We start from the raw sequence: 22163 nt of genomic DNA, 5'->3' as shown, positions 1-22163 counted from the left end.
TCTTGATGTGCTGTAGCTGCCAGGACTGGGCAGAGTCCTCTTCCTGAGACTGGTGCTGAGAGTCGGGTGTTGTTTGGTGTGTCTCTGCATTGTACTCCTGTACCTACAGCCCAGCATGATGATCAATTGTACTTTCTTACAGTAGCATGAGATTGTTGGGTCCACTTTCAGCTATGAATTGATATAACCTGAGATAGTTTTCTGCTAACTGGCTGCTTCAGCCCCTCTCTGGACCTGTGTAGACAATTTTCCACTACTGCTCGGTAGTTCCTTGTGTTTCCTCCCATTACTTGGCACCCCCCATCCCTTTCCATCTTCGTCTTCTCCCCCTGCCCGGAGGCTGTTCTTCTAATTTATCAAAATAATTTTTAATGGTAATCTTTTTCTGCAAAATTTTGTGTGGCAATTGTCTGCCAGTGCAGTAAGTGTCCTCGGTTCCCACTGAAATACTCAACAGTAATTGGGGGGTAACTACACCAAGTGTAGCTGTAGTTTGAGAGTGAGGCATTCTCATGGGGTAATTGGAGGCTCTTTTTTTTTTTTTTTTCTTTTTTGTTTCTCTCCTTCGTGTTAACATTTCATCCACTTTCCTTCGGATGACGTCCAAGTCTGTATCATTTGTTTCCAAGATTTTGTCATTGTATCATGTCTGTATTCAGAATGAGCTTTTCAGAGTAACAGTTAAAGGCTGTGTCAAATTCAGATCTGATGGTATAAGGAAGCCGCTATTGCTGTAGGCACTCTGTGCTGCCAGTTAAAGGTATTAATCAAGTGAGGCAGTTTGATATAAACACTGTTGGCTGCCAGGTAAATCTATCCCCTCCCCAGGTTTTGCAATACCGAGGATCTGCATTGGTCTGAAACTTTGTCTTCAGGAGGGGTGAAGGGAGAATAATCTGTAGAAAACCTCTCTGCTGGAAATTGCGCAAGAGGTATTTCAGCTGGGGGCAGGGGTCTGTGTGTCTCTTCGCTTCTTTACACGGCTCAAGCTTAATTGGAAAAAAGCCGCAGATAAGGGTGCACTGTGTGGAACTGGAGCGGAGTTAATTCATGCAGAAGAGCTTGTCTCGCAAGTGAGAGTGCTGAGCAGAGGGAAGAAACCTCCTAAAATCCTCTCTAACTTTACAGATTTCCTGCAGCACTTTGTTGCGTGCTGTGCTGGTGGGAGCTTGTCAGACCCCCGGGAGCGAAGCGGGGCGAAGCAGGGCAGGCTGCATAGCAACTACATTGCGAAGTGGTAACAATTCCCAAGTGGGACAGTAACAAAATCGATTTTTCTCCCCTTCAGCTTGGCAGCTCTCCAGGTGCCTGCTCTAGCACAATGAAGTGTGTAGCTGGGGAGGGAGGGACTTTGGGTTGGTGTGGGGGGTGATACAAAGAGACAGAAGTTTAATCATTTAACTGATCACACTGGATGGATTTATTTCTGGACTCAATTTCCCAGGAACTCCACTATCTCACCCTGGGGGAAATGCCTCAGCTGAAGTTTCTCTAGCTCCAGCTTTGTGAATAAAGACCTGTCGCTTTGGAGTTACTCGCAGCAGCTTTGTCACTACTGACTCATCCATCCGCTTCAAGAAAATGTTTGCCGTCCACTTGCTAGCTTTCCATTTCACAAAGCTAAAAGAGGATCAAATAAAAAAGGTAAGATGCAGCATTAGCTGATTCCTATTTTGAGAACTGTGTTACTTGGATACTGTAGGGTCTGCAGTAGGTAATGCAGACTAGATGATGGCGTTATCTACTAAAGGCATACAGCCAGATGGGGTAAGAAGTATTTGGACCCTAAACCATCTGACAAGTGTGAAAATAGGTCTGGTTAGTGCTTTTCCCTGCACAGTTATAAGTTCTCTTCCAGTAATGGAGCAGATGATCTTCGGTGAGGAAAAGTGGTGCTTAAACTTTATCCGACATGGTGTGGTGTAGTCCAGAGGGCAGAAAGGAACCTCTTGCTGAATCGCTTTGCAAGTGTGGCATGAAGGATGGGATTTCTAAAGCTGAGTAGGAATTGGAGTCACTCACATTGTAGCAGGGCTAGGGAAGACTCCCGGGGTCTTTGGGCCAGGTGTTCTGGGACTCAGAAGACAGTTTCAGCTAGTGTTGGTGTGGAAAAAGTGCCTGTGCCTCCTCTCTGATTGTCCAAACCGGGTTGATCACTCTGATGTTTATAGATGTGACCTTTAATTACAGTCAGAAGAGCTCAAGATGGCCCAGACCTGAAGCCATCAGTACTGGGGCTGAGCTGCCTAATGGTTGCTCTTCCCTGATCTACTTTCATGGCCATGCTGTAATGGGTTTTTGGCTGTCCATCATAAGACCATGTGGGACCTGTAAGCTTCTTGGGTCAGAGGTCCTCTGGTTTCTAGACATTTTCTCTGCGGGTCCTCTGTTGTCCTGTTGTCTCCATTGAGTGCTTTCTGGTGGCCATTGCTGCCAGGGTCTGTCCTCTTGTTTTCCAGCCAGCTGGAGGGCGGGGATGTCTGCAGACACGTGGCAGTGCGGGAGATCCAAGGTCCTGGTGGGTAGATCCACCTGCACTGCTGAGCTCATCAGCAAAGCGAGCAACACTGGGCTGTCTTCTCTGTTCCCTTGCTTAAACATGGAGTGGCTCGTTCTTAGGGAGGGCTTTTGACGCTAATTCGTATTCTAAGAGAGGTCCTGGTACCTCAACAGTCAGATGTCTCTGACTGTCTCTTGGTCATAGCCCTTTCATCCCCAGGGTTTAATATGATCAGAAGGGGGCCCCAATGCCCTTTCCTTGTGTGAGGGTCTGATCCAAGATCTCTAATCTAGACAATGCTATTTATTCTTACTTTTTACTAAGAAAGGGAGAGACCTTGTGGAGCAGTGCTTGGGTGGAGTGGGCTCTTCAGAGAAACATCCAGAGTGTAGTTGAGGGAGGACTTCCCTGAAGTGAGGACAGTGGAGAGGAGGCTGCAGAGGGATTCTGTCAAAGCAATTAAAAAAATTAAGTCTTTCTGCTAGCTGCAAACTAGCCCTGCCTGAAGGCAAGAAACCACATGCTTTTTAGAGTTCGCTTTTAAGAAGCCCAGGGTAGACTGTATGGAGCAGAGTTGAGTTCTCCCTAATTAGAAAGAAGGAATGTCTTCCACCTCTCCCTCTCCAGGTTTATTTGCTCTGTGGTGGAAAGAACAAGAGCCTCCCTGCCATGAAAACAGTGCTGTTTCCATAATTGAGGCAAAGCATTTAAAAACAAGCACTGTCCTTGTGCAGTGCGAGGGAGATGGCGAGACAGTTTGCTGGTGCATGGCCTGGCCATTCCTGTGTTTACAAGCAAATGGTATGTGAGCAGGCCCTTGCTCTGGTTGTAAATCAGGCTAGAGAGTCAGCAGGCTTTCCTGGGCTCAGCCTTATCTATTTCCTCAAAGAGGACTGTCTCCTCCTATGGTTGTAGATAAACAGGGTGGGGAATGCAGTTTCTATGGGGAGCAGGGAGCTAGTGCATGTTTTCTGCAAACAGATAGGTTAATTTTTATTACTGTGGGTTTTTTTTTTTGTGTGTGTTTTTTTTTTCCACAGGGACTTCTGTCACAAAGTTATTTGGGTCTGTGTGAGAGTGCGTGAGTGCTTTATGTCTCCAGTTGTTTGGTTTTTTTTGTAGGCCCAAAAAAGCAGTGCTGGTCCTTGGGTTGAGATTGTGGATCCTACACAGTGACGGGGCCTCAAAAAAGCCTTAGAGGAAATCAAGTGCTTGTGCAAATGAGGGCTACAGAGAAAGATCTAAATAATGGCCTTTTCAAGGCACAGCTGTATCCAAAGGCAGCTGCTGCTCCTTGCCAATTGCATCTTGTAGTTTAAGAGTTTCTCCCCTGTGTGTATATGTTTTGCTGTTGGATAAGTGTTGGAGTTACTTTAGGATCCTGGCTCTTTCAGGTGGGTCATTGCTGACCATCAGTTTAAAACGAGACTGTGAATAGGTAGGTAGTTTGTGCCTCATTAAAATAGGTGGCCAGTCCAAATTGCAGAAGAGGCCGGTTTGTCTACAACCTGTGTTCTGCTCTGTTTAAACAATGCTACCTTTTAAATCCTGCCTTGTTGCCAGTGGGGCCTTGTTTTGTGCGTGTTCTCCCAACCCTCCAGACCTCCCTGTGTAAATGGGACTGATGAAATGCTCTGAACAAATAAAGCACCGTAATAATATAGCCCATGGTGCAAGAGCTGTCTGTACTAGCGAAGTGTTGGAAGCTGTCTCACCTCTCTCCCCTGCCCACTGCCTCTGGCCGGGAGTCTCACGTTGTGGGGAGTAGGATGTTAACACAGATTACCCTCCAGGCAACATCCAGCTGTTTGGAGCACAGAATTATTATGCCTGCATCATGTTTGTTCATACAGCACCAAAGTCTGGCTCCCCAGTGGAAAAGCGTTTGGATGTTGACAGATTCTTATTTTGCTGCGTTAATCCTTGTTGTACCCAGTTATGTAGTTTCTAGGCCACCTTACTTACAGCTGTGTATCCAGCCCTGTGGGTAAATGTCAGACCAGGCAGTGTGTGGTCCTGTAGAAGAAAACCTTAAGCTTTGCACTGGTGAAGCTGTACAGAAACACTGATTAGCTTCTCTACTAGTTTAGCTGAATGAGTGTCTGCTACTTCATAGATGCTTTTGATTCCTTTTAAATTCATCTGGCTTTTATTTCGATGTATGCAGCAGGTTATAGACCCTTAAAAAAGGATATTGTTTGCACCCAAAAATGTGTTTTAGATGTAATCCTAGAATCACAAGAGAATGGAGGGCAGAGCTGGAGTGAGAAAAAGGCTTTGCGCTCCAGCCTGGCATGCCAACAAAGTTAATTGTCTGTGGAGTGAAGCAGTAGCTGAATAGATGTTTTCAGGTTGTGGCTGACACGCTTGGGTACTGATGGCATTTTCTGGACCTGACTCAGAGAGGGCAAATTCTCATCAGGTCGAGACACTTTACAGTTCTAGTTCATTACATGTATAGGAGGAAAGGATGGTGTAAAACAGCTTGTCTGGGTCTCAGGCAAGTCTCATGAGCTTGTGTATGTTGGCAAGTTACTGAGACATCAGAAAAGATGGCTAACTTTTTGACAGTAATTCACCAAGGCTGCATTAAACATTTGCAAAACAAAGTTTTTGTAACAGTAAATGTTCTGATGATGTCCTGGAGGTTGCTTGCACTGACAATTGTGGGAATTTAAGTGCTGAGGTCAAAAATCAAATGAACCTGTAGAATCAGAGAGGTGGGGTTTGCGTAGGTGGTATGCTCACCTTCAGTTTGTTACATATATGAAAGGAATTCTTTTGTCTCCTTAAGATCTGTTTAGCCTTATGTCCACCAAGTGAGTGGGAATGAGCATAGTAATTCTTGTTCAGCATAATGCAGGGGTGCTGCTGGAATTGGAGTTCGGGATTTTCAGATCCTTCATGCCAAACTGCACTCCTCGTGGTTAGAAAACTAGTGCAAGTAGCTAGGAAGTTCCTGCATTTTCTCTGCTCACAGAGATAAAGGAAGCCTCCCCAGTACACGTAGGAGAGTCCTTCTGTAGTGTGGAAGCAGTGCTCACCCCAAGGCAGTTGCTGAGCACTGAGGAGCCTGCATGCCTCCTGAATAACACCTTTCATCTTTCCAGGTTGACAGGTACCTGTATCACATGCGTCTGTCCGATGATGTCTTACTGGACGTGATGGCTCGTTTCCAGGCTGAGATGGTGAAGGGCCTGGGGAGAGACACGAACCCCACGGCAACAGTAAAAATGCTGCCGTCATTTGTGCGCTCGCTTCCGGATGGCTCAGGTGAGTTCCCCCTGCTCCATCACAGCAGTGCTGGTTTAGGAAGATGGTGGGTTGCTGCCAGTACTCAAGGACAGCAAAGACACAGGGCAGCCAATGGCTTTGGGTTACTCCGTATCTCATGTCGAGAAAGCAGGTGCCTATGGAGGAGACAACAGACAACTTGGGGGAGTGCTGGCAGAGGGTTTTTTCCCTGCACCAGGTGGATTTTGACCTAGTGTTGCGTGTTTGAGGAAAGAACCTAGTAAGCGCTCAGAAAACAACCTCTTTCATCTCAAATGTGGCTGTACCTAGTGCAGGCCTTGCTGCAGGAGCTGTGGCTGGACACGGCAAGGGCAGCCTCTACAGCTCAGACCCTGCAGTGCAGTGTGCTGCAGGTGTGAGGATGTGGGCAGTGCTGTGGCCCTGGCATTCATGGAGCTAGAGGGAAGGCAGGATGCTGCAGTGAAACCCCTCAAATTGCAAAGTGGCAGCAACGTTGCGTTCCCGGAGCTGTGATCCCCTCTCGGCCTCTGACAGCAAACTCTGCACTGCTTTCTCTATTGGCCCAAAAAGTGATCCCCTCCTGCCCTTCATTGCCTTCTGCATTGAGAAAATCTGCTTCTGGATGGGGTCTACCAGGAAACAGCCTGCTCTGCTTCTGCAGCTGATCCTGGTTTCCAGTTGCCCCTGAAACTTAAACAGAGAGGGAGAAAGTGCAGCGGTGTCCTTTGGGAGTATGTGAGGTGAGGTAGGATCTAAAGGCCTGCCTTGTTCGGAGAAGTATGCACATCCAAAATAACTCTTCTGGCTCAGCTGGCTCCCAGCAGTGCAGGCTGACAGAAAATTATGTTTTTCACAGATTTAACCAAGTCTATGAATTTGTGCAGGACTCTGTGTCTGGCATAGGTCAGGACTCAGTGTATAACAGCTGTGCAGAAAACTTAAGCTAAATGTTTGCTTTGTACCTCATTTCTACAGGACTTTATTCCTTCTGAAGGTAATTTTCCTGCAATTAGATGAGAAATAACAGCTTTAATGTCATAAAGAGAACATTTGGAGGCTAGTCCCTTGAATGAGGTGTGTCTGAGAGAAATTATATACAATCCTCTCAAACTACCTGGCTGGAACTGGGCACTCTTCCTTTTGCTGCTACCTTCATCTAAGAAAAAGAAGTATTAGCTTAACCCTTGCTATCTTAGTGACCATCACTGGTCCTGAGGTCTCACATGGCACTGACCCTGTCCTGAAATAGCAGGGAGCCCCTGAGGTCAGGAGACTTGGAAGGTTGCATGTAGTGTCGTCACTGTTGCAAGACTTCATGTTCCTCGAGGCCATGCTTTCCCGGCCTGTGTGACCTTTCTGCTGTGTCAAGGGCGTGCTGCAAAGTCAAGCTGGGCTATGTCTTATTGGCACATTGCCTATTTTAAGTATCACATTGATTTTTCTATTTTTGCTCTTTTGCAAAATCCTTACTTTGTTTCCAGACAAAACTTCCAGTGTATTTAAACACCTCAAACTTGCCTGGATTTTCCCATTTGCAATAGCAATGAACTTCCAGATTTTTCGGTGCCCTCAGTGTAGCTACCTGAAATGACCCATATGGAGCATCATCACTTTTTAATCATTCAGGGATTAATGGTCTGACTAATGTCACAGTTTACTGAGTAACCCAATTTGCCTCCTCGCCTTTGTGATATCTGACTGTGGTATTACAGGTAGAATTTCCTGTTTGTTTCCCTTTCAGGGTCAGATTTGATAAAATTTAGTCAGGTGTTTGTACTGTGGAACAAAGATCACGCAAGCCTATGCACATATCACTACATTTTCCTTTTGGGAAAGGCCTTCTCCTGTGTGTGGGATAGATAATTGTTTTATTGTAGCAGTGAGGCCACACTGTCCTGATCTCTGGCTAGAGAAGCATGTGTTTGAGCCAAGGGTGCTGCTGACTGAGAAACAGAATGTTACTTCTACAGAAACACCTAAAGGCATTTGGAAATTATTGTGTTGGTTGACTTTGGGTGGCAAATTAGTCTTGCCCCACTTGGAAGTTGACTTCTGCAGTAGGGCCAAGTCTTAACATGTGACTGCAAATCCTGCATTCTTTACTGGATGTAGGTAATGCTCTCAAACTCCCATTTCCCCATGTTTCAGGTGTACGGTTTTGCAGCTCCTGTATGTTCTGGTTGGCTTTGCAGTTGCTTTGGGCCTCTCTTGCCAAGAAGCTTATCCCACTGCAGCTTGAAAACATGCTGTGGTGGAAGGAGCAGGGCAGGCAAAACCAGACTGCTAAATAAAAATGAAATTAGCTGCCACATAGCAAGCTAACAGGAGGGACCTGATACCCTTGCTTGGGGTTGCCAGCTCTCAGCCTTCCTGGTGATGCTCCTGGGCCCACAGGGTAAGGACCTGCCATGATGGGGTAGGTGAGGCAGGGGCCCTGGGCTGTGGCCTTTGGCATGGCATCTGGGCCATGCTTCTCGGCCATCACCGGTGATGGTTGCCCACTTGTGTTGCAGAGAAGGGTGACTTCCTTGCTGTTGACCTGGGTGGCTCCCAGTTTCGTGCCCACCAGGTGAAGGTGTTTGATGACGGGAAGCAGAGCAGCCAGCTGGAGAGCAAGTTTTACCCCACACCCAAGGAGGTCATACAGGGGAATGGAGCCGAGGTAGGGCACACAGGGTCTTCTGTGGTGGTGCTGTGCTTGAGTGCATGCCTGCTGGAAGCAGCCTGATTCTGTCCTCTCCTTTCTCTTGCAGCTCTTTGATTACGTTGCTGACTGTCTGTTAGACTTCATGGAGACCAAAAACCTGAAGCACAAGAAATTACCTCTTGGCTTTACATTTTCTTTTCCATGCAAACAGACCAAATTGGAAGAGGTAAGATGCAAAAAGGAATATTACTGGCAAGCAGAACCCAGAGAAGCTATTGCATGGGAGTGTTACCCTGTGGCCTTTTTGTGGTGGTCATGTTTACATAGCTCTCTGAAGAAGGCGTGGATGACCATTAGCATTTAATTAGACTTGACTACCATTCAGACACTCATTTATCACCTCAAGGCAACATGATCTTTAAGCTAAAGCTGTTCTCTGTACTTAATTAGTACCCAGTTCCATAGTAACCACATGCCCTTGTATGAAGACTGCTAGACTGTAAAACACATACTTTTGTTTCCTGAAGCATGTTTCTTTTTTATCACTCTCTTTCAATTTCTTTTTTACAGTTGATTCTAAATAGGGAAGACCTGTACCTGAGCTGTTTGAGAGAGGCTGTGTGGGGAAATGAAGGGCTGGTTGCAATTATTTTGTGGTCTCTTATTCTAGCCTCTCTTTCATTTTTAGGGATCTGTGCTTTGGGTCCCGGTCCTGCAAATGCTTTGTGCTTAGTGCTGTTCGTTTGTGATGAGCCACACATGCTTTAAACAAAGCACAGGGAGAAGCATTTTTAGGATTGGGACTTTATTACTGGACCTGTTTAGTTGTGTTTGTACTGACAGGCACCCCAAGGTGAGATGTTCTGCTGTGACTTATTTGGGCCCACATTTTAACGTGTGGAGAGCCATAGTGGACTTCTCCACAGGCTTTGGTCTTTGTGGCAGGTTTGTATGCTACAGTTGGAGCTTTTGGGTCACTGGACTGTTACTTTGCAGGGGGTTCTTCTTTCCTGGACGAAACACTTCAAGGTCCGAGGCGTTCAGGACACAGATGTGGTCAGCTCTCTGCGCAAGGCCCTCCAGAAGCATAAGGCAAGTTTTGTACGTGCAGGAGGTAAACCTGATCAGCCCCAGATTATCCTCCTGGGAGATCAGCTCTTGGTGTGTGAGTTGTTTTGGGAGTTGTCAGACATCCTTCAAGGACAGCCAGTAACAAATGTCCAACACGGCTGTATATCTGGTAGATCTGTCTCTTCCTTGGAGCTGAAGCCATGGGAGGGGACATACAACTCAGGCTGCCCCAGATCAGTCTAACAGTGATGGCAACTGCACACTGATAAACTGGACTGGCCTTGACGGTGGACGAGTATGGCCCCACTGTCTGTCTGAGCTAAAGGGATTCTGTTGTGAACCTCTTTGGTAGGTAAGATGTGGGTACACACTGTGTTTCATAGCCTGGCTTGTGGGATGAAGGTTGGGAGGGGGAAGCTATTGTCTCAAATTGGCATACCTAACACTGCCAGGGCTTGCTGGTCCACTTCAATCTATGAGATGGGCTGACCGACTGTAATTTTTAAGGTCAGCAGCAAGACATGATTAAATGTGCCCTCAAACTAGTGTATACTTTTGAATAACACTGTGTTTTAATATTTTGAAAAGCCTTGTTTTTCAACATGTTTGGTGCTATGGGTAGCACCATTCAAGAAATACAAAGCATCTTTCCATACCTTGACATCCTTGTAGTAAAGAGGAAATTCTGTTTTCTCACACAGTGAAAAGCCAGCCTTGATTTTGGTTCACCTCTTTCTCTGTATCAGTCTTTCTGTAGTTAGCAGGAACAAAGGATATGAGACTTCTTGGGTGAAGTCCACCCCTCTGCTAGTTTTGGCATCGGAGTTACAAGAATCCTTTGACAACTATGATTTTACTTTATCAAGTTACCTCAGTGTGAAAGGAAAACTGCACAGCTTTGATGGAAAGGCTTTTTACTTGAGTGTGATATTGGTGCACAGCCTTGTGTTGAATAGCTGCTTTTATGTATGTATATTTTTCTGTCCCATTTGGTGGGATCTGCTCAGGTGGTAGGACATTGTCCTATCATGCAGCCCATAGGGACAGATACATAGGTGCTAGCACATCACAAAATTCAAACTAATAACATGTTGCTCTTCTGGCAAATGAGGTTGGATTGGGAAAAAAAAAATCCTGCAAGCAAAAATCATGGCTGGCCAAGCACTTGGGAATTCAGAGATGTTTGTTACTTTACGGGGCTGTGGGAATAGTGTTATAAAAGGAAGTAGTGTGTCTTTCAACTGAAGATCTTTCCTGAACCAGGCCTTCAAAGTACCGCCCGGGGAGTATGTCTGCATGCTGTTGCTTTAACACACAGGAGGCTTTCTGAGCTTTTTTTTCTGTTAATCACTCATCTTTATGCTATTAGGACATAGATGTTGATGTTTTGGCACTTGTCAATGACACCGTGGGAACCATGATGACTTGCGGATATGATGACCAGCGCTGTGAAGTTGGACTCATAATTGGTAATTTTTTCTGTTCGCTAAGTAGTTTTTTTCCCCTGTCATTTGTTTAACCCTAACAAATCTAGAGTAGAAGGGAGTGTCCCAGTACAGGAAAGAGCAGGAAGAAAATGAAAAAAACAATGGTCAGATTTTCCAGCCTGGCTGCCTTCTGTAAAGCAGCTGTTTTTATGCTGATCACATTGCCATCAAATACCACAGTCCCCATTTTGTCTGGGTTCAGTTGTGACCAGCATACTAAACTTTTCTGCTGACTGTATAGAAAATTACTGTCTGTCTGTCCAGAGAAAGCTGAATTCCTCTCACGTCTGGTAGTTAGGATCAGCTACGCTTTCCACAATGTCTCTGCTTTGTGCACCGTGGTGGCTTTTCTAAGGCACGTAGAAGTACATTTGAAAAAGAAAAAATGTTTTTAAACAAGTCAAGCTTTATATTAATTTCCAGGTTTTTTTTCATTCACTGTGAAATGATTATTTAACAAGTGCAGGTGGCTTGATATTAGCATCCTGTACCACAGGGTTATGTATTTATATTTTCTTCCAAAGACAATATACTGATTTATTCCCAAACATGTGGACTTAAACAAAAAGCAAACCTGGAACAAACAGGTAATTTATCCACACTGTCTCCAACATGCACAGGGACTGGCACCAACGCATGCTACATGGAGGAAATGAGGCACATCGATCTGGTGGAAGGTGATGAAGGGAGGATGTGCATTAACACAGAGTGGGGTGCCTTTGGAGATGACGGTGCTTTGGACGACCTCCGCACAGAGTTTGATCGGGAGCTCGATCTGGGATCTCTCAATCCTGGAAAACAATTGTAAGTGATTCCCTGGCTGATTTGCCTCGGCAGTCTGAGTTCTCTGAGTGCGTTTCCAGTGTATGCCAGGAGCCCCTTTGGAACAGGAAGTGAACCTGAGTTGACTTGATCCTGGTCCTGTCCTATCCAGACCTTTCTCTTCTGGGAAGGGTGGGTGCCTTTCACACCTCCCTGTCCCAGAGGCCGAGGGATTGCTGCTGCAGTTGCTAATATGTTAATGTGCTGATAGGTGGTTGCTCTGGTATGATGCTGTGGAGGGATAAAGAGAGGAGGAAGGTAAACAAAGGGCTTATTTAAAGCCTGGTTCATCAAAACTGCTTTTACTGGCTGAGCTGCTCACAAGCCTTTTGAAAATTCTCTTTAATCACTCACTTATTTTAAGGGGCTGTTGCTGGGTCCTGGGACCTCAGAATGGCATCCCATCTACAACTTCTCTCCCAAACCGCTTTTGTACATGCCTAAATGTGATCAACCTGCATAAGAACGTAAGATGCTCATACTTGAACTTTTCATAGCTCTGGCTAGCTGGTGAATACCTGTAATGCTTCCTGTGCCCCATTCCAGGTTTGAGAAAATGATCAGCAGCCTGTATTTGGGGGAACTTGTAAGACTCATTCTCCTCAAAATGACAAAGGAAGGTCTACTCTTCAATGGGAAAGTGTCAACAGCTCTGCTTACGAAGGGCAAGATTGAAATGAAACATGTGTCTGCAATGGAAAAGTAAGAACCTGCAATATTCTGCTTGAGAATGACTGTTAGTCTTTCACAAGCACAGCAATGGTAATGAACATATAGTTATAATCTGTGAGTACTGGGAAAAATCCTGAACTGTTCACCTTGATTTTGCTTTTGCCTAGGATAAAAGTTGATCTTTCTGTAAGTGGGAATTGGTGGAAGCTAAAGTTTTTGCAAAGAGCCACAGTAGCAAATCCATTGTTAACAGATGCAGGTTGTTTGAATAACCACTTTGGAGACCTGAGTACATGGGATGATTGTTGCCGTTTTCAGCTTCTGAGATGTAGGAATACTGGCGTTGTGGAGTTGTAGTACAAACTCTGGATCAGCTAATGGAGCACTACATGGAAAACGGACAGATTCTGGTATTTTGAAGAGGAATCTTGGTCCTCATTGTTACTCTAGGAATAATTTTCTTTGTTGTATGGAGTGAGGCTGTACATCTGTTCCTGTGCTCTCCTTCTATGGACTAAATATTTTATCCTGTTCTCTTCTTGGCTAGCTAATTGGTATGTCTCACCAAAAAATGAACCCCAGGAAGCAGGCTCTTAAAAAGCTGGTCTCTCCTCCAGGTACTTTTGGGAATAGTTCGGGAAAGACATTACTGGTTTATGGGAACCAATTATGATGCTGCCTGGTAGGTTCTACCCTGGTCTCCACTCATTTCTTTTTAAGCCAACATGCAGGTATTGATTTCTGTGTTGCCTTAATATCCTTCCATTAGATGATGTATTCTTTTGTTTTGGGGTAGATATAAGGAAGGTCTGAGCAACACAAAAGAGATCCTTACAGAGCTGAATCTGTTTCCCTCTGAAGAGGACTGCATCGCTGTTCAGCATGTCTGCACCATCGTTTCCTTTCGCTCGGCCAACCTCTGTGCTGCCACCTTAGCAGCCATACTGACCCGACTGAGAGAGAATAAAAAACTGTTAAGGATGCGAACCACTGTTGGGATTGATGGGGGACTCTATAAAACCCACCCCCAGTAAGTAACTAAAGAGGATTTGGTAATTGCTGGCCACATGTTGGTATTGCAAAGAGTCTTCATCTGCATATATGTGCGGATTTTCAGAGAACTGCTGGTCTTGCTGCAGAATTGGGATAAGATCTGGTGGAGTGCAGAGGATCATACTGGCTTAGTTATTGCAAACCTGTCTCAGGAGCTTTTGAACTTGGGGTGGGGTGGCAACAACGTGACACATGGGACAGTGGTGTCTGGGGAGGAGCAAATGATTCCTCAAGTGACTCCTGGGCCTTTGGGGCACTTGTAGTTCACTGTGGGTTTTTTCTTTTCTTTCTTTCTTCATCCTCTCCCCTGTTTTTGAACCTATGCTTTCCCAAACTGAAACTTTCCCAAACTGGATGGAAGTCTGATTCCAGATGGAGACTCTCACCCTCTCTGTGATTGTGACTCACCACTCTTGCCTGGCTTTACTCCAGTGCTGCTCTCCCTTGGCACTGGCACTTGTTTAGAGGTATCTTCACGTTCCTGTAAGTGTACAGGTTCTTCAGAATAGACAGAAATCAGGTTCATTGTACCTGTCTCCTAGGTCAGTTTCTGACCTTGTGCTCCTCTTGACTGTGCTTCAGCACTTGTGCTGTAGGTTGTGTGCGTGCATGTATCGGAAGTGTATGTGAAGTAAACCATGCACGAAATGCCTCCGAGAGTCTAAAGAAACGCTTTGTTCCTGTAGATATGCCAAACGTCTGCACAAGGTGGTGAGAAGGCTTGTCCCAAACTGTGATGTTCGATTCCTCCTGTCTGTGAGCGGCAGTGGGAAGGGGGCTGCCATGGTCACAGCGGTGGCATACAGGCTGGCTGCTCAGCGCAGGCAAATCGATGCCACTCTCGCACCGTTTCTGCTGTCCCTGGAGACCCTCAGAGAAGTTAAGAACAAAATGAGGACTGAGCTGGAATACGGGCTAAAGCGAGAGACGCAAGCTAGCGCCACAGTGAAGATGTTACCCACGTATGTCTGTGGGACACCAGATGGAACAGGTGAATTCCATTTCCTGATCACCTGGAGGTGGTTCAGGAAAGTTGCTTGTCTGTTTTCTGGGGGGAAAATGCCAATTATTCTGGTAAATGCCAGGGTAATTTATGTTGGCAAACGTGTGCTTCCTGTGATGTTACCTGGCTAGCCCTTCAGTCCCATGCTAGCAGACTGATGGGATAAATGCCATAGGAAGCAGTGTGCTATCACTGGCACAGATGAAGTTTCGTGGGCATGTGTGGCAGAGTATGCCATTCTGACTGGCAAACGTGCTACAAGAAGCACCGAAATTGAATACTTTTCTTCTCTTACAGAGAAAGGAAAGTTCCTTGCCCTTGATCTTGGTGGGACAAATTTCAGGGTTCTGCTGGTCAAAATCAGAAGTGGGAGAAGAAGATCAGTGCAAATGTATAACAAAATCTTTGCCATTCCTTTGGAGATCATGCAAGGGACGGGGGAAGAGGTAACCTCTAAGGAATGTTTAACTGATCCAGCCAAGGCCCATTGCATGGGATTACTGTGAGATTTATATGCTTTTTTTTTTTTTTCCTTCCAGCTCTTTGACCATATTGTCCAGTGCATAGCAGACTTTCTGGAGTATATGGGAATTAAAGGTGCTCGACTGCCTCTGGGCTTCACCTTCTCCTTCCCATGCAGGCAAGCCAGCATTGACAAGGTAAGAACTGCAACACAGAATGGGTCAAATGGCAGCTGTGCATCTACTTGGTAAATGACATCATTTTGGGAGAGGATGACTTGTTGGTTTGGAGAATGCAAGCAAAAAACTATTCTTCTAAATTGTTTCTTCCAAGTAGGACTTTACAAGGTTGAAGAGAGAGAGAGAGAGATGCAAATTAGTCTTTGGAGAGAATATTTCACCTGTTTCATGGGAATTTTATTACTCTAGTGTGCAAATTAGTTGCGTTTCATGAGAAGATTATCCTATATGCATATGGGAGGTAGAACTTTCACCTCTTGTATCTGATAAGAGATGGATGTTACTTGCTTTTATTCTCTAAAGATTAAACCCTTATGATAACAAAATGACTACATACTTTTAATAGTCCAGGAATCTCTTATGCTGCCTTAACTCTTCAATTGCAAGAGATAACAGACGCCTCCTTCCACTTGGCTCAGCTACAATCCCAAGGTGTTTTCCTAACTGTGCTGCACAGCTTTGACTGTATAACTTCTGCACTATATTAGTTTCTTTTTGTTAAGTGTCAGTGGGCTGAACTGAGCTCGCTTGTTCAGCTTGGAAGGGTTGGCTTTTTGACAGAGATCATATCTTCATCTTTCCAGATCTGATGTGAGGAAAGAAACAGAATAAAAAAAATTAAATTCAGGAAGAAATAATGCTCAATTATTTTTGATGTATTTCCAAAGAGGGGCAGTGGCGGTTGTGGTGCTTAATTCTAGTCAAATATGTAGGTTATTGGGGAAATGAGACACTGCTATTTTATTTAATATTTTATTTAATGTTTTCGTGTCCTGGTGGGTTTCCCAATAGCTTCTAAGTCTAGAATCTAGTCTGCTCTGTCTCAATATTCAGATCACAGTTGAGACTATACCAATAGGACTTGGCTTTTTGTGGGGAGACCACTCAATATGCATTCCAAACCTATGGCATAGTATTTAGGTCTTGACAAATTATAACGAAAGAAATTCCACAGCAGTGGTGGCAAACTGAGTGAGACACATCTGTGTCAGGGTCCCATAGTATGTTGCCCTGTGTGTTTCGTCTTTCACTGTTGCTCGAACTTGAGTTGCTTTTTTTTTTTTTTAAAGAAGCTTTTTCTTCCAGGTACCCTATTTTTTTCTTATTTGAACAGACAGTCCAGAGCCAGTTACCAAGTGGAAGACTAATTACTTCATGTAACCTGGAAATCTACTTCTGTCAGGCCAGGTTGCTGTCCAAAAAAGAAACAAATTAGTGTTGCCTGGAGTAGTGGGATCGTACAAGTGTCCTTCAGTAAATGAGCCAAAAATTAATTAGTAGCTGTTCATTAATGTTTGTTGGGTGTTTAATTATTTACAGCAAAAGTATTTTTTATAGTCTTTCCCCCACAGATAACGTAATGACTATGTACTACATAGTAATGACTATGTGCACAGGACGTGAGATGAGAAGGTTTTCCAAATGAGCCTGTTAGAAGGCACTGAGTTGGCAGTGTCTTGGTAAATAGCTGAGTAGACCTGGAGTCACTACAGTCTTTGTTACAGTTGAGTAACAGAGATACATGTGCACACACTCTACCCTAGACAGTCACAGTAACTTGTCCAGGGAAGGACATTATTAAAAAAAGAAAAAAGGCGGGGGGGAGGGTTGGAGACAAGATAAGACTGATGCTTGGAATTTAGTCTTCTCTCTATCTTCACTTAAGATTTGCTTTCTCCTCTGTTTCAGGGAACACTTGTGGGATGGACAAAAGGTTTCAAGGCAACAGACTGTGAGGGGGAAGATGTTGTTGATATGCTGAGAGAGGCCATCAGGAGAAGAAACGTGAGCTATTCTTTTCTGCTCTATTTGGTGTATTTAATACACCCTCCCTCTTCCTCTGAGACCCCACTAATGATTGTGACTTGTGTTTTAGGAGTTTGACTTGGACATTGTAGCAGTGGTGAATGACACTGTTGGGACAATGATGACATGTGGATACGAGGATCCAAACTGTGAGATTGGCCTTATTGCAGGTACAGTGATGCTGAAGTGACAACTGTAAGAAGAAGGCATGTATGCAGGTGCTAGGTTTCACACCATATTTTGGAATTTGTCAAACAACGTCTTTTATTTGAGTTTGATATATGGTCTTATTAGTCACTTGGGGTTCTTGGCAGATTTCTGTAGTATTCAACGCAGAACATAATAATACCTGTAGGAGATAGGATCCTGAATGTGTTGGACTTTTGATCATATCTCTTATGGTGCCTAACAAGTGTATGCATGGTAGAAGAATATGAGAACAGCAGATAGAGCGTTAATCCTTGTTTTGACAAGTGTGTTGATATTTACTGTGTAGCCAGGTCATAGGCCTTGGAACAAGAAAATATTTTAAAAAATCTTAATGAAATCTTCTTGGGCTTTCTAGATGATTCCCCCAGTAGGTTCCTCCCAAGTTTTCAGCCAGAAAGATCATGCTTACATCTAAGCATGTAAGATGTGAAGCCCCAGTTGGAAAATAGACTCTTCTGTCTGGCTAACTGCATCAGCTATGTCATTTTGTTTGGAGAACCGGTCCTTATATTAGTTAATGTAACCCATGTTGCAAGTGGTGAGGCCCTGTTCCCCAAATCATTTGCGACTTGGTAGCTGCTTGGCTGGCTGCTAGGCTTTTGGCAGTGTTTGCTTTTGGGAGCATGCTGTCATGCAAGATGATTTGTGGTGCATTACAACCAGACTGGTAGCAGTGACTTATCAGTGCTTGCCAATGACTTCCAAAGCCATTTGTGACCTGTAAGAGAGAATCTTCATTCCTCTATGCTGGGGATTTTCTGCGCGGGACCCATTTTTACTTCTGTTGTGGTAAATTACAGCACTCTTAACATTATTGCCTAGCTCTTGCCACTTGTGAGATATGGAGAGATCTTTGACATTTGGGATATGGAGAAGAGAGCTTTTAAGATGATCGCTGCAATCGTCTTCCATGTGTTTCAGCTGCTACTTCACTTTTCCGGCTGAAGCTGTGTCATTTCTTTCCTCCTAGGAACGGGCAGCAATGTATGCTATATGGAGGACATGAAAAACATAGAAATAGTGGAAGGGGATGAAGGAAAAATGTGCATTAATACAGAATGGGGAGGATTTGGTGACAACGGCTGCATTGACAACATCAGAACAAAATACGATAAAGAAGTAGATGAAGGCTCACTAAACCCAGGGAAACAGAGGTAAATGTGATGGTCCTGATGCTAAGAGCCTGATGAAGTCAGTCTTCAAGACACACTGGCTGCTTTTTAAAATGTGCTTAATGAATAATCAGAAAGGAAATTTTAATATTACACTTACATGGTAAGTAATGCCAATATCCAGAAAAAAACCAAAGATGTAAATTGGTTCTATTACCGCGTATTATTTTCACCTTAGGGCGGTTACCAAACAGCACAGCTCTTAAGATTTCCCTGCAACATGTAGACCTTGCTGTGTTCCTCCTCTTGGAGTGTGTTTTCAAAGGTAAAATACAACTTGTGCAAGAGGATAAACTGAACTGGACTGTTCTTTGTTTGGTAAAGACAGCTTTGATTACATATGACTCACTGGTGAATGCATGGTGGGGAGACACGGAAATGTTTCACTTCAGTGTGGACTCTGGCTTTAACACTATGTTCTGTTTAATATTAGAAGCTTTTTTCCTAGTTCTGTTACCTTTTAATATAGGTAAATACGTTGTAATTAATGATTGCGCTTGAAGTCACTGCAACAGATTTTTGGTGGTTGAAGGATGGAGTTCAATGGCTATTGCTCTGCAAGCCTTTACTCCTTTTTTGAGAGTTGGTAGGGCGTGTACATACCACTCATGTTAAATAAAGCTAACATGCAATGTCTTTAAAAGCACTTTTTTTTTCTTTTATAACACAACAGGTATGAAAAAATGACCAGTGGAATGTACCTAGGTGAAATAGTAAGGCAAATTTTGATCGACTTAACCAAACAAGGACTGCTGTTCAGAGGACAGATTTCGGAATCACTCAGGAAGAGAGGCATATTTGAAACAAAATTCCTATCTCAGATTGAGAGGTAAAGCTGTTAGATTTACATGGTGTCGTGGTTTAATCCCAGCTGGTAACCATCAAGCATGATTACACTTAGAGTGTTTCTTGTAGGACTTAAAATAGTACTTATTTAAAAAATAAAAAGTCAGTGATAATATGAACACTTCACAAATATGTTCTTACTTACATATCAGTGCGTGATCGCAATGGTCTTCCAGACTATTTTGAAATGCTTTCTACTGTTGAAAACCTTGGAAGGTAGTGTCTCAGCCTTGAGATCAAAAATAAGTCAGGTGGCTGATCTGGCTCAGCTCCCTCATGATGTTGGGAGTTGGGTGAATAACTACCATTTGTGCCTTCTGGAAATAGTGTCTAACATAGCAAAGGACGTGCCAGGAGCAAGTTTTCAATCTGAATTCGGACTGGAATCTGTCTTAAAACAATTGGAGAGTGTTAGAGTCGGAGAGGTGGTCTCATTTCCTTTGAATCGTGGCAGAGTCTTGGCTGTAAGATTTTCATTTGCATGCCTGCCAAAGCTTCCTCTGATGCCTTGCTGCTGTATGTGTTTCCCTCTGTGTAGCGACCGGCTTGCCCTCCTCCAAGTCCGGCGTATTCTTCAGCAGCTCGGCCTGGACAGCACGTGCGAAGACAGCATCATTGTGAAAGAGGTGTGTGGAGCTGTTTCAAAAAGAGCTGCTCAGCTCTGTGGGGCAGGACTGGCGGCTATTGTAGAGAAGAAGAGAGAAAACCGAGGTGTGGAGCACTTGCAAATCACCGTTGGAGTAGATGGGACTTTGTACAAGCTCCATCCACAGTGAGTGCCTTGGTACCGCTTTCCTTTGCTGTTTGCTCATTTCCACTGTGCCAACATACCAAGCTGTACCAGCTTTCTGCCGAGATGATAAAACATGAGAGAGGGGATAAAGATCTAACATATTTCCCTGCATCCTGTCATTTCCCTTGCCTAGACAAAGGATCACAAATTGCAAAGTCAAGTCCAGTTACCACTGGGAGGCTCTTTTCTCTGGGGTGATGAGTGAACTTACTCTTCTAATATTTATTTTCCAATGTTTTGGGGTATTTCTGCAGTATCTGTGTGTCCCAGATGGAAAGCTGTGTTGAGTTTTTGGAGTTGAGTCAAAATTTTGTGAGCAAGGACTAGAAGTAGATGCATTAGCTTTTAAGTTGGGAGAAGGGAGTCTCCTCCATGATCTCTAAAAGCAAGGCAGGGGGGGTGTCTGGCATTATGCTGAAGAAAATTAAAGTGGAGGAGTATCAGTTAGAATCTGATTGTGGGCAGAAATTTGTCTCTCTCATGAATAGGAGGAAAAATAAACAGAAAGAGATGCTGTGGAGAACCAGTGGAAGACGTTGGCTGAGGTTATGGTTTCTTCTTAATAGATAAATGTAAAGATCCTAGACCAGAAAGCAGCTGCTAAAATGTTCTGTTCTTCTCTCCCTTTCCTTCCAGTTTTTCTAGGGTCCTGCGGGAAACAGTGAAGGAACTGGCACCTCAGTGTGATGTGACTTTCATGCTTTCTGAAGATGGAAGTGGGAAGGGAGCTGCCCTCATTACTGCAGTAGCAAAAAGACTGCATAATGTTGGACAGAAGTAAAAATGAGAGGTCAAGTCATTTCAGCACTGCCAGGCGTGTGCACTAGAGATTTGCTGAGCGGTGATTCAAGATAGCTTTGCCAGACGCCAGTACACAGGTACCTGTTTTCAGGGAGCAGCTGGTTTTTGACCAATGAGGATTCTGGATTTTTGTCCTTTGGTAACTTGGATCAGGTGTTTCTGCTCCCCACTGGCATTATGTCTTCACATACCACAAACTACTCAGTTCTGTACTTCCTGCAATGTATCTATAATGCACATGGGAGAGTGAAAACAAAACAAACAAACAAAACAACAACAAAAACCCCAACCCCAAATGTGTCTTTTTACAATGGCTTAATTAAGCTATTGCACCGCAGCAGAGTTTATCACCTGTTTTTTAGGATTTGTGTGTGGTTTAGTTTTGGCTTGGCCTGGCTCAAGGAATATTGAGATCCTGATGCTGCACCTATCTAGTGGACATATGTGTTCAATGCTTCACAGGTTTTACAATTAATCTGCAGGTAAAATAAATTAATGGACTTTGGTCAGTGATGCTCCCCCACTTTGCTACACCGGTTGCAAGCGTATTGTAATGTAATACTTCCCTGAGTACTGGAGGCATGTTTAATAGATGAATGTAAAGGAAAAAAATACGATTCCACAAAATACCAGTTTGTGTCAAAACACATTAGTGCATGTGAGTGCACATAAACTTAAACCAACGCTGGATGGATTCTGACTGTGACTGATTCTGTTGATACGGGGGAAAGGGAGAATGTAGAAGCAGCTACAGGGTCTGCTATGTGTATGTCATGGCTACACAGAGAGTATAAAGTCTGTTATTCTTTGGGCTACCAAAATAGCTATGTAGAGAAAAAGAAAAAAATCACCTGAATTTCTGAAATTCTCCTCTTTGTTTTCCCTCAGTTATCTCCTTACCTGTTCATGAAAGGATAGTTTCCATTTTGTGGAAGGGAGTTTATCCTTGGTTTTCATTCTCTGTTGCTCGCTGCTCTGCCTGTCTGTAGACTGTTGTAAATAAATCTGTGGTGCGGTGAGCCTTTGCTTCTCTGTCTAGTGCCTCTTCTGAGTTGTGGGAAGAACATGCAGGCAAGTGGGAGCTTTCTTTAAACCTATCTATAACAGTACTCAGCAGCACTGCAATTATTATGAAGGTGGCTTGTGGATAGAGCCCATGCCCTTGTGTGAACGAATCTCCCTCACCTGATTTATCCATCTCAGAATAAACCAAAACAATAATATGGTACAGAGAAGCAGCAAATCTGCCTGCTATTCTCTGCTCTCAAGTATTCCTGTATCTCCTTTAATCCTCTCTTCTTGGGTATTTGCTTCCTTTCAGGCT

At 44.1% G+C, this 22163-nt stretch overlaps 1 protein-coding gene across 1 annotated transcript; it reads left to right on the top strand.

Moving 5' to 3' along the window:
* Positions 1–1581: 1581 nt before the first annotated feature.
* Positions 1582–20819, top strand: LOC309406905 (hexokinase HKDC1-like; the record flags this gene model as incomplete). Its single annotated transcript, XM_082002267.1, has 18 exons — positions 1582–1644; positions 5611–5773; positions 8269–8417; positions 8509–8628; positions 9399–9494; positions 10843–10942; positions 11581–11764; positions 12329–12484; positions 13251–13484; positions 14194–14498; positions 14808–14956; positions 15050–15169; positions 16901–16996; positions 17088–17187; positions 18198–18381; positions 19073–19228; positions 19784–20017; positions 20675–20819. 18 exons carry the CDS (start codon positions 1582–1584, stop codon positions 20817–20819), a joined length of 2754 nt encoding a protein of 917 aa, XP_081858393.1.
* Between the last annotated feature and the right edge of the window lie 1344 nt (positions 20820–22163).

The sequence above is a fragment of the Phaethon aethereus genome (genome assembly GCF_964289735.1).
Source record: "Phaethon aethereus genome assembly, chromosome: 7".
NCBI classification, from domain to species: domain Eukaryota; kingdom Metazoa; phylum Chordata; class Aves; order Phaethontiformes; family Phaethontidae; genus Phaethon; species Phaethon aethereus.
The sequence above is the reverse complement of the archived record's forward strand: the minus strand, read 5'-3'. Positions and strand labels throughout refer to the sequence as shown.